We start from the raw sequence: 16,672 nt of genomic DNA, 5'->3' as shown, positions 1-16,672 counted from the left end.
ACAAATCCCCTTTTGGAATGTGTCAGGAGCGACATCCACCATAAAACTGACAAATTAAACATGCAGCCCCACACACTGTGGTGACCCCTTGTGGTAAGTAACTGAAAGTAGTTGCGATCTGTTATAGGTAGTGTGCTTATTATGTAGTGGAGATTTTTTTTTTTTAAGTTAAACATTTTATTTGGAAGCCTTAGTTTGTTGTGTGAAATCTCAGCTTATGAAAGAACAATAAAATTACTTTCAAGTATGTTTAATATCAATATGCGCAGTACACTGAGCAAAGGTCATTCCCTGTACCACAGAAAATCACATAGATTCTTCATGTAATTACAGCTGAATCATCTAAAATACATAAGGGCAGGATGTTGTGATACATAAAACCCAGCTCTGGCTTTCATTACCATCTGCTTACACTGATGGCGATCATCTTCAAGTTTTGCTCCGTATATGCAACACTAGAGTACAAGAGTATATTACATACACAGCAGTACACCAAACACATAAATAAATATAATTAGTTTTTTTCCAGGTTGCTGAGAAAACTTATTTTACAACCTTTCTTTCCAAAAAAGTGTGGGTGCTGTATAAGACAGGTAGAAGCCAGAATCCATATATAATTGATTAGAAAAGGTTCAAAGACAAAATATATTGAACCTGAGAATTATATATTTCAAAAATCTGATAAATAAATAAAGATCTCAATTGATTTTTAAAGAACATTTTATACACAGCACCCAAACAGTTTTGGGGTTATGGAAAATTACATTTTTTTTTTTGCATGCTTATAGTAGAATCAAAACCTATTTGATTAAATAAGATAGATTCAAAAACACCCACAGTCCTGCAGAAAATGTTAAGCAGCAAAACATGTAAAAGACCTGCAGCAATTCTGACAAAAATTGCAGTATGTGTGTGCATGTGTGACATTTATAAGTTGTTCACAGGAATGGGACCATACTGTCAAGTTTTGGAAAGCATAGCTCATAAACAGTGCCGTGTTCTGTCTAAGGCTTAGAATTGCAGGTGATATGTAATAAAGTACTCTGTGATTTCGTTTAGATATGCATTATATACATTCAAGTTTTTCATATTGTTGCATGAGCAGTTTGTGTTCTGCAGATACTAGAATTTGCTGTAGTATCTCATCTTGTGTGCTTGTCATGTTTAGTACTTGTTAAGTAGAGCCTAATAGTGCTACTTAAGATTTAGGATAATCTACATCAATCCTTTTGCTTTTTTTTTTTTCATTTAGGAGACCTAACCTAAAATATTAAGAATACCCCTCGCTGTTTTCTCCCATGTCTCACTCTCTATCAGTCACCTTCAGCTTTGGCAGAGTCACGGTCAATTCAAAACAGCTTCTTTTTCACACTCTTTGTCTCAAAGGCTTTTAATGTCATCTTGGCTGTTTATTTCAGGCTCTGAATCTTCAACGTCAGCGTAAGCGCCGTCCTCAGATTCTGCGGTCTTTTTGATCAAAGTATCAAGTGGCTTTAGCGTTTCCTTAGGTACTATGTTAGCTACATCTTGATTGTCTATCTTGCTGGTAACCAAAGGAAGCTGTATGTCACCACTTTCTTCCTCTGGTTCATCTGAGTCTTCCTCTGCTTCGTCTTCTCCATCAGCTGAATCTCCCTGTTTTTCACTCCAGTCTTCATTGGGTGTCTCGGTTTCCTCATCCTCCTTTTCAGAAGCATCGGAATCCTCTTCATTATTATCATGACTTCCATCTGGGATGTTAATACATTCACATTGTGTAACATCATCCTCTGGGTTGTTTTCTCTGATTTCTTCTTTGGTTTCTGATTTTTCCTCCATCTCCTCATCCTCTTCTGGTTTAAGCTCCACTACATCATTAGTATCTTCTTGACAAGTGACATCACTTTCTGGGCATCCACTCTCTGGTTTGTTGGAATTATTCTCTGATTCACTGACAGCATTCTGTCCTTCATCTTGCTCGGATTCATCTTCTGTATCATCTGTAGATTCCACCTTTCCCGTTTGAGTTTCTTCAGCCTCCTCTCCTGCAGTTGTACCTTCTGCTCCAGATTCTTCCTTGCTGTCCCTTTCATCAGTCTCATTCTCTCCCGCTTCAGGCTGTCCTGAGTCTTCCTCTGTGGTTTCATGCCTTTCAGTCTCGCCCTCTGTTGTTAAAGCCTCTGTGCAATCTTCACAAGTCAATTCATTTTCACCAGATTCCACCTCTTCCTTTCCAGGTTCTTCCGATTCATCTCCAGTTGTTTCAACTTCTACTAGCTTCTTACTGTTATCTTCATCATTTTCTTCTTCTTTACATTCTTCATTTACACTGCTTTCTCCGATTTTTTCAGACGACTCTGTCTTGTCTGACTCATCACTGGTTTCATCTGCTTCCTCTGCAATTTCATCTTCGCTTGTGGCAGCAATTTCCTTTTGCTCAGCAATCTCACCTTCACTTAGTTTTTCATCCGTTCCCTTCACGTCTGACTCATCTGAACTGGTGTCTTTGTTAAATTCGTGCTCGGCATCTGTCACATCTTCTGCTGCCTCTTCCCGAGTGACCTCAACAACAGCTTTCTTCAGCTCATCTTCACTTGTGACAGCACTCTCTTTTGCTTCAGAAACCTCATCTTCTGACTCAGATTCACTTGCACTGGCGGTGTCCACAGCCACTGCTGTGTCTGAGTCATGTTCAGTTGTTGCAGCATTGTCAGCCTCTTCTGCTGCACCATAATCTTCAGCTTCATTGTCACTTGTGGTTCCTTCCACGTTTTCATCATCAGCAGCGCCTCTGTTAGGTCCATTCTCGGTTGAAACAGCAATCTCTGTTTCGATCACCCGCTCATCTTCGGTTGTTTCTTCAGCTGGTTCTGTGGTGTCATCCTCCTCTGTTGTCTCATCTTCATTTGTGGTGGCATCTAGGTCCTCTCCAGAATCATTTTCAGTGACAGCACCAATCTCTTCTCTATTGTCAGCATCCTCTGCTTTAACAGCTTCCTCATTATCAGTTTCTTCCACTGCAGTTTCATCCTTTGAGTCACCTTTTCCTGCTGAAGAAATCTCTTCACTTACAGCTGTCTTGTCTTCAGCTGATGCTGCTCGATCTGGTTCGTCTGACAATTTGTTCGCGTGATTGTTTTCACCCTCAGACTCCTCTGCACTGATAGCAGGGATCTTCTCTTCATCAGTGACTGTTCCTTTTTCCACAACCTCGTCTTCCTCAGATTCACGCTCACTTGTGGCCACCATGCTGCTCTCGACAGCTACATTTTCATCTTCAGCTGTGGATGCTTCGTAAGTGCCTTCCGTAAGTTCATGCTCACTTGTAGCAGCGGTCTCTCTTTCTACAAGAAACTCATCTTCAGTTGTTGCTATTTCAGATGGTTCATTTGACCGATCGTTACTTGTGACATCATTTTCCTCTTCTTCTTCATCTGTGGTGGCATTTAAATCTTCGTCAGAGTCATCTTCGCTGGTAGCATCAGTCTCTTCTCCATCATCAACCTTCAGTGATTCCACAGCTTCCTCACTCTCTGATTCATGGTCAGTTGAGGATACCACAGCAGTATCTTTGTTTTCAATTTCATCTTCAGCATTTTCATGCTTTGATTCCGCTTTTCCTGTGAGACCAGTCTCTTTTTCTGCAGCTGTCTCATCCTCAGTTGTTGCCGGGTCAGCTGGTTCTTCTGTAGATTCGTCACCTGTAGCTGTGTCAGTGCTTTCATCTGCAGACTCGTCTTCACTAACGGTAGACATTTTCTCTTCTTCAGGGAGTATTTTTTCTTCCCAGACCTCATCTTTCCCTTCTGTGGTGGCTTCTACTGCAGTATTTTCATCTTCAGTAGTAGTATCTTCAGCAGACTCCTCATCAGACTCATCTTCACTCAAACTGGCTGTCTCATTTTCTGCAGTAAGTTTACCTTTACACCCTGCTTCTTCTTCTTCTTTTAAAAATTCATCAACTATAGCTAAGTCTTCATTCACTGCTTCCTCCTGCATCATATGTACTCTCTTCTTTACCTTAAACCTCCCTGATTTACTTTCTTCTGGCATCGGATTTTGTTCAGCTGTTGCTCCTGCAACGTGTGTGTCTTCATCTTGAACCATGGTACCTTCAGCAACATCTTCCTTAGACTTATCTTCACTTGAGGCTTCAGTGTCTTCACTTTCAGCTTCTTCGGTTGGTCCATTTAGCGGTTCATCAGCTGTTAAATCACTTCCATCTGCTTTCATCAGCTGGTCTTTCCGAATTCTCATTTGCATGATCATCTGCATTGATGGCAGCAATGTATTCTTTACCGCTAACCATTCCTTCTTTGCTGCTTCTTCCTCAGGTTCATGTTTAGCATCAGATGTCAGAGTAGTCTCTTCTGTTGAAGTCTCTAATATGTCTTCCATAGGGTCATCTTCACTCGTAACCACAATATGTTTTATTAGAGCACTCTTAATATAATATACAGCATCTTCTTGTTTTGGGAGTTCATCATTTGACCTGATAGCTTCAGCAAATTCTTCTCCATTTGTGGATACAATTTGCACAATTTCCCCTGATTCTTTTGGTTCATGTAACAATTCATCAGCTTTGGCATCCTTTTCATTAGCCCTCATCTTCTGCATGTTCTTTGCTTTCAACCATTCATTCTTTGCTCCTCCTTTGTCATATTCCTGTTTAGTTGTTGATGCCAAAAATGACTCTTCCACTGACATTTCTTTCTGAGTCTTATCTTCGCTTGTTTTATCACCTTTTTGTTTTCGCAATTCATCACCTATGTCATTGGCATCATTCTCCTCCTTATTTTCTTCAGCAACAGTTTTTTCAGGCATTTCTTTGGCAGCATGTTCTTTTGCTTCATTCTTTTCAGAAACATCATCACGAACTGCATCTTGACTCATATCATCTGCTTCCTTTTCATCTGCTGCAAATTCAGAGGTATCTTCAGTGCCTGGATGTACTTCTCGCACGGCCCTTAAAGCTTTAACAATAACTTTTTCCACAAGGGTTTCTGCCGCTTGTGTTTCATGAATATTTCCAGGGTGAGATGCACACTTGATTGCCGTGGCAGCAGGTACAGTTGTCATCGAATCTCCCTGAAGAGGTGTCCTACACGTCATTTTTTTCTTAATGCACGATTCGCATTGACAGCATTCATCGTCGTTTTCACTGCGCTGGTCACTGTACGACGTTCCTGTTGCTGAATCGTCACTTTTTTCTGCATGTGAATCAGTCGATGGTTTTAGGTTGACCTTCAGTTTCCGTCTTCTCTCTTCTGCTTGTGTCGTTGAAGCACGGGATTTTGTCTCTCTTGGAGGTCTTGGTTGGCCTTTTTGGCCTTGAATTTTCCACAGTTCCCTGTCAATACTTGCTTGGATTCTTTTGTGAACCTCAGCTCTAAGTTCATTAATCATACTGTCAAGCTGCTCACTATCTCCCAGGTTCCACCGAGCTTTGAACTCATTCATCGCTTTGATATAATGAGTCATGAACTGTTTTTCAATTTTATTTAATAAGGTTAAGACCCAAGCAGGATCATCTTGTGAAATCATTTTAGCTAGCTCTTCTCTTTCTATGAGGAGAAGGCTCTCAGAGTTGCTGTTTTCTGAAGAATCGGTTTCAGCTTCTGGAAGTTTTTGGCCCTCGCTGAAATTTCTTGCACTCTCGTTTGAGGAATGTGGTGTTTCGGATTGTTCTCTTGGACTATCACTGCTTGCTGGATAATCTTCCTTTTGCTCATCTTCACACATTCCTTCTGCCTTTCTTACTGATGTGCTCTGAACATCTGCATCTGTTTCAACTTCACACACTTGTTGTACCTTCTTAAACATATCCACGGTGGCGTGAGGCTCAGAAACATCACCATTCATGTCATTGCCACTCTTTACACCATCACTGCTGTTCCCGGAGCCTGTGGAGCCACTGTTGACATCCACGCCAGACGATGACGTATGATTGAAATCATCATCTGCAAAATGGTGATCATCTTTCCGTAATGCATGTTCATTTTCAGGAGGATCACAAAGCCAAAGGGACTGAAGAATATCCATAAGTTCTTGATACCTTTCATTTTTTTCATTGGCATTTTTTGGATCGTGGTCTATTAGCTGCAGCTTCACAAGGCAATCCAAAAAACCTCTAGCTGAGGAGCTCAGCTTACGTCCATAAGCTGGAGAAATTTCTGGTAAACTGTTGCATCTGTCTAGCTTCGGATTTAAAAGGACTTTCATCACTTGTATGGAAGAGTTAAATACTTTTGAGGCACTGTCTGCATCAGTAGAGGCGTTATCTTCCTTTGGTGTTTCTTTGCTTGTTTCGCAGTCATTATTAGGAACACATTTCTTTGCCTCTCCTTCTACTGGGCCTTTTGAATTCTCAGTTGGGTTGTTAACAGTATCCGCTGTGTTAATTTCTTCTGTTGTGGGGACAGTTTTTGGTTCATCACAGTTTTCATTAAATTCCTCTACGTCCTCTAATTCACCCTCTGCTGGCAGTGATTTCAGCCATTCGTTTACAACCTCAGTAGGCGATGCGTTGGGTAGGCTGGATGGGACCAGGTCAAAATCATCAACTTCGGTGCTCTTGTGCAGACATTTGCTGCTTCTGTCAGTTTTCTTGTCAGTGACACTTCCACCACTTTCCTTAGTATCCAGGTCACCGTTTATCCTGTGAGGAACATTACGTTTTGATTGACTGTGTGCTGGAGACTCACACATCTCTTTGATATCTGAACTAGACAGAGTTTGTGACAAGTTACTTTCATTTGACTCTGTGTGAGATATGACATGTTGTTCCTTTTCTTTCTGCTGCTTTGCTCTCTGACTTGTTTCTGACATTGCTGAATGTCTTCCAGAGTTTGATTTGGCAGTAGATCTGCTCTTTTCCTTTGGCTTCATTACTTCTAAATTTAGTGGAGAAACACTGGTCCGCTCAGAAGAGACATCTGTAGTTGTGGCACTTTTCTTTCCACTGATCTCAGATGTTTTGGACTTTTTTGAAGATGATGAAGCCTTGGACTTCGTTGACATGGCTGTAGACGCTCTGTTTTCATTTTCCCCAACGGTCACGATGGGGACATCTGATTTGCTTAATATGTCAGATTTTGTTGATTTTGCTGACCTTTTTGATTTTGCTGACACAGCACTCTGTGCTCTCTCAGATATCTCTTCAGTATTCTCTTCATTAGGATGGCCAGAACTGTTTGTAGTAGTGATTTCTGGACCTTGTAATTTATTTGACTTTGATGAACTAACTGATTTGGTTGACATGGCACTGTCATCAGCTTCTTCTTCATGTCCAACCGTTTCAGTGGCGGGTGTTCCAGATATATTTGATTTTTTTGTTCTTCTTGAGGTGTTTGACTTCACTGATAAAACACTTGGACTCCTCTGTGCTGGATCTGCCTTATCAGCTACCTGCTCCAGCACTTTTGATTTCCCTGATTTTTGAGAAGTTCTTGTTTTTGCAGATACTGATGTTGCATTTGACTCGGTAGACATTGAGGTCATTGCTCTGTTCTCTGAGTCTTCTGCTGTATTTTCATCAGTGTCATTTAAACAATTTTCAGTAGATATAATTGAGGGACCAGTTGTTTCTTTCTCCACATTCGCTTCATGATTTTCTTTGCCTACAGAGGGTTTTGACTTAGCAGTTTTTGAAGAAATGTTGGATTGCAGTGATTTGGTGGACCGGGCTGATTTTGCTGACAAGGGGCTTAGAGATCTCTGTACAGTCTCCAAATCATTGGCATTGTTGTATTCTGAAGATATTTCACATGTTGTCGAGCTCCTTGATGACACAGAAACATTTGATTTGTTTAATTTGGCCGACAGGCTGCTTGGCGACCTCTCCTCAGTTTCTTCTTCAGCATGTTCCTCAGCAGAATTTCCAGCAGAAGCTTGTGATCCTTTTGCAGATCTCCTTGAACCACTTGACTTTGCTGACATAGAACTTTGTGCTCGCTCTACATTTTCTTTGTTAGCTGATGTACAACTTGTTGTTGTCTTTGCGCTTTCTTCGCCAGCACTTCCTTCACGTGGAAATGTGCCTTTTGATTTCGCAGATCGTGTTGAGGCATGCGACTTTGCAGATCCAGCTGAAATGGCACTAGCTGCTCTCGCTACATCTTCTGCCACATGCTCTTCAGCAGACACATCAGTGACTTCATCAACGTCTTCAGTAATATCAGAGGCATTGGATCTTTCTGTAACATGGGAAATATTTGATTTGACTGACATTACACTTGGAGATCTTTCTTCAGTTTGTGATTTGTCATTATCTTCATTGGAGTTCTCACAATTTGGTACATGAGAACATTTTGACTTTTTGGATTTTGAAGAAATATTTGACCTTATCGTACGTGTTGACAATGAGCTCACTCTTCCCTCAGACTCTGCATCAGCAATCTCAGTGCTGTGTTCAGAAGGGATGTTAGTAGCTTTTGATTTCTTAGATTTCACAGAAACATTTGACTTGGTTGCTTTTGCTGATTTCTGTGATTTACTGCTTACAGGTCTTTCAGTATGATCAGAATCATGAGATATTTCTTCTACTGGGGCAGCCAATAATTTTGACTTATTGGATTTGGCAGAAATAGAGGACTTTGCTGACATTGCACTTTCTGCTTTAGATTTTAGAGATATAGTAGATACATGGGATTTAGGTGTGGTGACTCTCTCTTCAGCTGGAGGCTCTGCTGAACATTTTGATATACCTGATATTTCAGAAAAATTTGAATCAGCCGAATGGAGTGACATTGAACTCACTGATCTGCTTTCAGTGTGCTCCTCTTTATTTTCCTTTTCTGCAATGCGATCACATTGAATGGCAGAAGATTTTGATTTTTTTGAAACTTCTGAAGTCTTTGACTTTGTTGATTTTGCTGAGCTGACAGACATATTGCTTGGAGACCGATCTTCATGGTCCTCCAGATCACAAATATCGTTTTCAGCTGGACAATGAAATACTTTTGACACTGAGGATTTTTCAGAAATAGCTGACTTTTCCGTTTTGGTTGACACTGCACTCGGTGCTCTTTCCTCAGTTTCATCTTTAGGGTCTCCTACATCTGTGCCAGACTGATCTTCAGAAGCATTTGATTTGACTGATATTACAGAAGCATGCGATTGAGTGGATTTAACTGACAAAGCACTGGGTGATCTCTCTGCAGAATTTTTAGATTTCTCAGAAACATGTGACTTAACTGACTTGACTGATAAGCTACTTTGTGCTCTTTCTTCACTTTCAACATAGATCTTTCTGTCCTCTTTAATTGGAGCATCAACAGATCGTTTTGACTTATTTGATCTTGCAGAAATATTTGACTGGACAGACAATGAGCTCATTGCCCTCTCTTCAGTTTCACCCTTAACTTCCTCTGTATTGTCAATGCAGTCTCCTAAAATAGCTTCAGATATATCTGATGTTCCAGATGTTGCAGAGACATTTGATTTTCTTGATCTAACTGACAGATTGCTTGGAGCTCGCTCTGTGGATTCCTCATGATCAACTTTATTTTCTTCCATTCTTGTTGATCTACTAGATTTTCCAGAAACGGTTGATTTTTCAGTTCTGGCTGAAATTGCGCTCTGTGATCTCTCTTGAGTTTGATCTTTGCCATCTATTTCATCAGTATCACTACACAGAACTTCAGAAATATTTGATTTCACAGATTTGTTTGAAGTATGTGACTTTGCTGATTTAGCTGATAAAGCACTGGGTGATCTATCTGCAGACTTTTTAGATCTGTCAGAAACATGTGACTTAAGTGATTTGGCTGATAAGCTGCTTTGTGCTCTTTGTTCCGTTTGCTCTTTGTTATTTTCTTCATCAGCACTCTCTGACTTTTCTTTAGCTGATGCATCAGCAGACTGGTTTGACCTATTTGATCTGGCAGAAATAGCTGACTGCGCAGATGCTGATCTCATTGTGCCATCTTCACTCTCCCCTTCAATAATTCTTTCGTCAGAAGGGTCAACATTGTCTTCTAAGACAGCTCCAGAAACATTTGATCTCTTTGATGCTGAAGAAACTTTCGACTTTGCTGATCTTTCTGATCTGATCGACAGATTACTTGGAGCTCTCTCTGTGTGTTCCCTAACTATATTATCTTCCAATATCGTTGATCTACTAGATTTTGCAGAAACTGTTGATTTTTCAGTTTTGGATGAAATTGCACTCTGTGGTCTCTCTTGAGTTTGATCTTCACCATCTATTTTATCAGTATCACTACACAGAACTTCAGAAATATTTGATTTCACAGATTTGTTTGAAGTATGTGACTTTGCTGATTTAGATGACAAAGCACTGGGTGATCTATCTGCAGACTTTTTAGATCTGTCGGAAATATGTGACTGACCTGATTTGACTGATAGGCTACTTTGTGCTCTTTCTTCTGTTAGCTCTTTGTCATTTTCTTCATTAGAGTTCTCTGAGTTTTCGCTACCTGGAGCATTAACAGAATGATTTGTTCTGTTTGATCTGGCAGAAATATCTGACTTAGCTGACTTGGATGACATAGCACTCACTACTCTCACTTCACTCTCACCTTCAACGATTCTTTCCTCGGGATGGTCAGCAAAGTCTTCCAAGCAAATTTCAGAAACCTTTGATCTTTTAGATGTTGCAGAAGCATTTGACTTTCCTGATTTTCCTGATCTGACTGACAGATTGCTTGGAGCTCTCTCTTCAATTTCCATATGAACAGATATATTTTCCTCTTCATGATCTTTTGACTTGGGAGATTTTGCAGAATTAGCTGACTTTCCAGATCTGTTTGATACTTCACTCTGTGCTCTTTCCTGAGTTTCCTCTTCGCCATATCTTTCATTGGCTTGGCAAGCATAAACTTCACAGGTTTTTGGTTTATTAGATGTGTTAGAAGCACGTGACTTTGCTGATTTAGCTGACAAAGCACTTGGTACTCGCTCTGCAGATATTTCAGAAACATGTGACTGAAGTGATTTAGCTGATAAGCAGCTTGGTGGTCTTTGTTCAGTTTCCTCTTCATCATTTGCTTCTTGAAGCATCTCAGTGCCTTCTTCTTCTTTTGATTTAAACGATGTTGCAGAAATATCTGATGTAATTGACAATGAGCTCACTGATTCTCCTTCAGTCTCACCTTCAATATTAGTTTCTTCAGAAGCATCACCACAGCTTTCAGGAGTAACTGCAGAAGCATTTGATTTTAAAGATTTAGCAGATGTGGTTGATGTATTGCTTGGAGGTCTTTCTTCATATTCATCATTAACTGCAGCCTGTTCTTCAGCTTCAATATCGGTGGGCGCGGACATATTAGATTTGGCTGAAGTGTTTGACCCTTTTGATTTGGCTGACACGTTGGACTGAACTGATTTTACTGACAAAGAACTTGGTCCCCTCTCCTCTCCCTGTTCTCTGTGTTTGGATCTGCTGGATTTTGGAGAAACACTGGACTTTACAGACTTTGCTGATTTGACTGACAGTATGCTTTGTGGTCTCTCTCCGCCTTGTTCTTCAGTATTTATATCATCTGATGAACCAACAGATTCAGTTGCATCAGGAGGATCGGGCCTCTTGGATCCTTTCGATCTTGCTGATGAATTAGAGTTAGCTGACATGGCAGTAGTTGCCTCCCTTGTCTCTTCTGTCTCAACGTTTAAGTTTCTAGATGTTGCAGATTCATTTGACTTGACAGACCTAGCTGACATTACACTTACTGTTCTTTCAGATGTTTCCTCTGCATTTCCTGTATGTGGATCTTCAGATGCGCTTGACTCTGTAGATTTTGCTGAAGTGTTTGAATTCCCAGACATGGTGCTTTGTGTTCTCAGTTCAGTTTCATTTTCAGCTGGCTTTTGAATGCTTTCTTCTGCAGATGCCTCAGGTGACTCTACAGAAGAATCTGAAGCAGCTGATGTGACACTAGGTGTCCTCGGCTGAGTTTCCTCCTTTGTTTCTTTTTCACCTGGGAAAGAAGATGCCCTCGATCCTCTGGATTTAATAGACATCTCTGACTTTGCTGAGATGGGACTTATTGGTTTTTCTTCTTCAACATCTTCCTCTGATTTATGTTGTTGATGCTCAGACTTCACAGATATTTCAGATTTGGAGGATTTAACAGACATGCTGCTCAGTGGTCTTTTGTGTGTTCCATTGTCATCACATGCTTGAGATCCTCCAACTGCAACATCCAAAACATCCAATTTGGATTTTGTCGAGGCATTTGAATGAACTGACATGGCACTTTTCGACCTGTTCTCCTCTTCATCCTTTGTCTCTGGGTCCTGTATTTTGCCAGACACAGTTGATCTGCAAGAGACATTAGATTTTAAAGACATGGCACTTGAACAATCTCTTTGTATTTTGCCTTCCTCTTCAGCTCGGGTGTAGATTTGTCCTTTTGTATTTTCTTCAGATACTCCACAATGACAAGCATGTGAGGGTTTAGATTTTTTTGACTTGCTAGATTGTCCTGAAGCATTGGATGTTGTATCTTGAGGACTCTGGGGTTGATTTTGCCTAGTAATGGATCTTGTTTGTTCTGATTTCTCATTTAGACAGTTATACAAAGTAGAAGATTGCACGTTGCACTTTGGTGAGCAAGCCTCACTCCCGATGGTGCAATACTCTACAGTTTCAGCTGCCTCAATAGTCTGCTTCACACAAGTCTCTGTCTCCACCACTTGTTCAGTAAGCTCTTCACTTGATCTAGATACTACTGTCTTTCTAGAGACCACTGTATGTGAAGATGCACTTGAGCTAGATGTTTGAATGCGGCGACTTGCCCCATGTGTTCCTGGTACATTTTTCCAGATTTCATAATCCTGGCAGTGACCGCAGCAGTGAGGACAATGAGGTTCTTCTTGATGTTTCTGATAGTGCTGACTCATGAAATGGTCGTCTGGCTGAACAGCAGAGATGTTTTCAGATTCAAGATAGCTCGGAAAGTGTGGGTTATTGTTTCCTTGGTGGTAGTCACAGGTCCTGCCTGTGGTCTTTCTTACTTCCGTGGACCAGTGCACTGTTTCATCATTTTGCAGTCTAAAGCGCACTTTCATCTCCATTGATAAACTGCCATCTTTATTAACACGAACACGTTTCTCTATATCATCTTCCCTCACCCCATCACCAGAGGGTGGGCAAGAGTTGACATTGTCTGGTGAATCAGTTCCATCTGGGCCTGACTTGTCAGATGACACTGACTGCCTGATAACTTTGTTTCCAGATTCCAGGTTTGGGTCGGTGACACTTTTCTTTGAAGGGAGTCCTTGATTTTCCACGCAGCAGTTAAAGAAAAAAGACAAATATTTCAAATTAGGCCTTTTGTTAAAGGTGTACGTTAACAAAAGTCATTTAATTTAGATGCTAGAGAACCATCCATAGTATATCTTTCAGTACTTCTACTTTGTAGTTACTACTTGTAAGAATGTAATTATCACTTTAAGAGTTTTTCCTACTCTCATGTCCGTCAGTGCAGCCACCGGAGCGTGACCTCACACTCAGCTTTGGAAGTTTATCATCGGATGTTTTCCGAAAGTTCTCCACAATCGATGGGTGAGAAGGCTCCCGGCCGACACAGACAAGAACGCCGGGGCACTGCAGAAGACTCTGAACGCTGTCGATCTGAAACCAAATAACAAATACGTTTGTTTACAGTTTACTGTTATCTTTAAAGGAACACAGGGAAGATGATTTAAAAAGAATGCCATCATTGATTACAATTAATCAGCAAAAGTAAGAATTTAATGCCATCTGAAGAGTGAAATTAAGTTACCCTTATCAGTGTTGTCAGATTCTGATTGATCTCTAGCTGCCATTGTTTTGATCCAAAACAATCTAATAGCTTCTCGCTATATACTGTAGGGGAAACATCATTTCCCCCTTTAAAAATCTGATCTGGCACACTAATTAGAGTCCCATATTTCAATCAGGACCAGTTAAAAGTTATACCTTTGGTTTTTGGGCTCTTTCTCACCTTCCCATCCACACAGCAAGCTTAAGGTGAAGAGCACAATGATCAACTAATTTAATTTAAATTAAATCTAATTTAGAAACAGTATAACAGTGATGAGGTGAGATGAAGGTGGGCTATAGAGCGCCTTGCATCACCTGCAGAAACTCTAGGAAGGCTAAAATCACTTAAATAGCGCTCCCTGTACAAGACCTGGCGAAAGGATACCCAGATGGGCCATGAGCTGAGCCATCAGCAGATGAGACCTGGATTTGACAGCAGCTGATGTACATATTGGGATTACATAACAACATATTTGTGAAAATGGATATCATACTAAGAATGGGAATACTGCATGTTTTTGTTTCCTAACATTATGAATACATTTTAAAACATTTCTGTGTTATTTTGTTACGGTGATTTTAGTCAGGTGGGGTCTTTCTTTTATTGAGTAATGATGATAATAATAAATATCTTCATTGTGTCAGGACACTGCCACCTCTCGAGCACAGCGGCAGAGTTCTAAATCCCTGCCAAAGAAGGGTGTGAATCATGCAGTGAGTCAAGACAAAGCATCTATCCTAATCCCGGATGATCTCTGTGAAATGACGGTGCATTCGTGCGATGATGAACTGCCATTGTGAGCAGCATCAGCGTGGCTCAGCAGTACTGGCAGCTTGCTGAGTGTGCAAAAGAGTTTGACTAAATGTCTGTGTAATTCATCTATATTAATAAAGCTCAGATACAAAGATTTAGTTAGTTTTAGGGTACCTCCAGCTATTACCAAAAGTTTGATAATAAAATTGGATATCATGCAAGCTAATTATAAGCATTAGGAAGACTTGTCTCCTGAGTCAGAGATGATTAACCTGAAAAAAATTCATATTAATCTCAGGGTACAGAGTGTGTACTAACCTTTCAAACAAAGGCCTAGCAGGAGTAACCTTCTTGGTTAATATATGTTTGTTGTTTTTGATCCTTTCAGATTTTAGAGAATGCAATCTTTTAAGGTTTAAGGACTTATTTTGTTAAGCATTAATAAATGAATTAATTAAATCCTCTTATAGGCATGTTAAATATGTCTGTAACAGAATTAAATGACCAAAACACTCTTAGAATAATATGAATCTGTAATATTGCTCTTTCTATGTTTTTAATATTAAATACTCATGTTCTCTACTGTCAGTCATAAAATGCTGTGAAAGCATGTAGCCCCGAAGTATTGAGTGTTTTGTTGATTTTTATCTGGCTCATGTACGGCTCGTTGTGATGACAGTGCAGTTCTGAATTTTAAAGCCACTGCTGTTAAAGGCAGATGAATGGCTTCATCTGTGGTCACACGAAGCCCAGGTGAAGATAATTAATTGCCATGGTGGAAGACACATTTCTGAGACACCTCTGGTATCAAAGTAGGGGAGTTTCAACGTTGACCTGTTTCTTCTCTCTCAAAAATAGCACTGATATGATCAAGATTAATGGGGTTTGGAGCAATCTCCACAATCTGAATGCATGGGTGAGGGAATATCCCCATTTCATTCCCTCACACCCTCATAGTATCTTATCTGGGATTATAACTATTTGCAAAGTTGATGAAATGATGCTATTCATTTATTGACTTATTATGAATGTGCCTGTTGTACAATAAAGAGGCTTATAGAGCAATTAAACACCAGGTAAAAATAGAGCATCTTGTAGATTTGAATGTTTTTACTGAAATGCTTTGTTGGAGGATCAAAAAAATCTCCTGCAAGTGTTCGCTTCTTTTGAGATCTAATTGTTTTATAATGTTTTATTATAGGAAAATCAACGCACGGCTTTGCAGGACTCACAAGCTTTGTGTGTGCTGTGGACCAAAGAATTAGATAAAAATTAATATGTAATTTAACAATGATTTTTTTTTTTTTTTAAACTGTTTTTTTTTTTTATCATCATTGTAAATAGTGTTTCCTTGGTGCATTTGTTAACACATTTGATTTGTATGCAAAAGAGCCTTGGTTTAAGACACGAATACAGCCTCAGGGGTCACAATCGAATGGCCTGGTTCCAAGTCAGGATAAACGAGAGGGTTTCATCAGGAAATGACATGCAGTGTAAAAATTTGTGCCTAATTAACATATGGTCCTTGGTCTTAACCAAAACTTCTTCCTGAAAGTAGTTGGAAACCATTCCTGTCTAAAATCTTATCTAACTCCTGTTATTCAGAAGGTTTGTGAGAGAAAATCAGGAAACCAAAACGTAATGTGTGATCTTCTAGCTCCAGCTGTTTATGACCTCACCTTGTGCCCGCCCACAGTGTACAGCTTCCTGATGTGGTACTGCATGAGCTCGGAAACCTCCTCTAAGAAAAGCCCCAAACTGCGTAGACCCCTGCGGTGCAAGGTGATGGTCTTTCTGAATGAGGGGTCGCTGTTCTTCACCAACACCAGCTTCTTACTGTATCGGTGATGATGAATGTGGCGTTTGTGGCCCAGAGGTGTTTCTTCAGGCCTGCTCGGCCCACTGAGGACATAGTGGTGTGGATGGTGGTGGTGACATGATGGGTGAGTGTGATAGAAAGGTGACAACTGAGTCTCTACTGCTTCCAAGGCATGGACGTGTCTACACTCTGAGCAAAGATAGCATTCGGCTGTGGGTTCATGATGGGCCACCATGCCATGCTGGGGGATTCTGGGTAAGCGGGTGCTGTGGCGCTTAAAAGGAATGGAAGACCTGTGGGTGCCTTCGCCTCCTACAGCGTCAAAGCAGTGAAAGTGGCGTCTGTGGGAAGACAT

At 40.5% G+C, this 16,672-nt stretch overlaps 1 protein-coding gene across 1 annotated transcript; it reads right to left on the bottom strand.

Moving 5' to 3' along the window:
- Positions 1-1,291: 1,291 nt before the first annotated feature.
- rp1l1b (rp1 like 1b) lies at positions 1,292-16,672 on the bottom strand. The gene is made up of 3 exons (XM_087852037.1): positions 16,178-16,672; positions 13,408-13,573; positions 1,292-13,217 (listed from the first exon to the last, which is right to left on the bottom strand). Exons 1-3 carry the CDS (start codon positions 16,670-16,672, stop codon positions 1,381-1,383), a joined length of 12,498 nt encoding a protein of 4,165 aa, XP_087708163.1. The 3' UTR covers positions 1,292-1,380.

This window comes from Neolamprologus brichardi, chromosome 15 (assembly GCF_056152115.1).
Source record: "Neolamprologus brichardi isolate AB-2024 chromosome 15, ASM5615211v1, whole genome shotgun sequence".
NCBI classification, from domain to species: Eukaryota; Metazoa; Chordata; class Actinopteri; order Cichliformes; family Cichlidae; genus Neolamprologus; species Neolamprologus brichardi.
The sequence above is the reverse complement of the archived record's forward strand: the minus strand, read 5'-3'. Positions and strand labels throughout refer to the sequence as shown.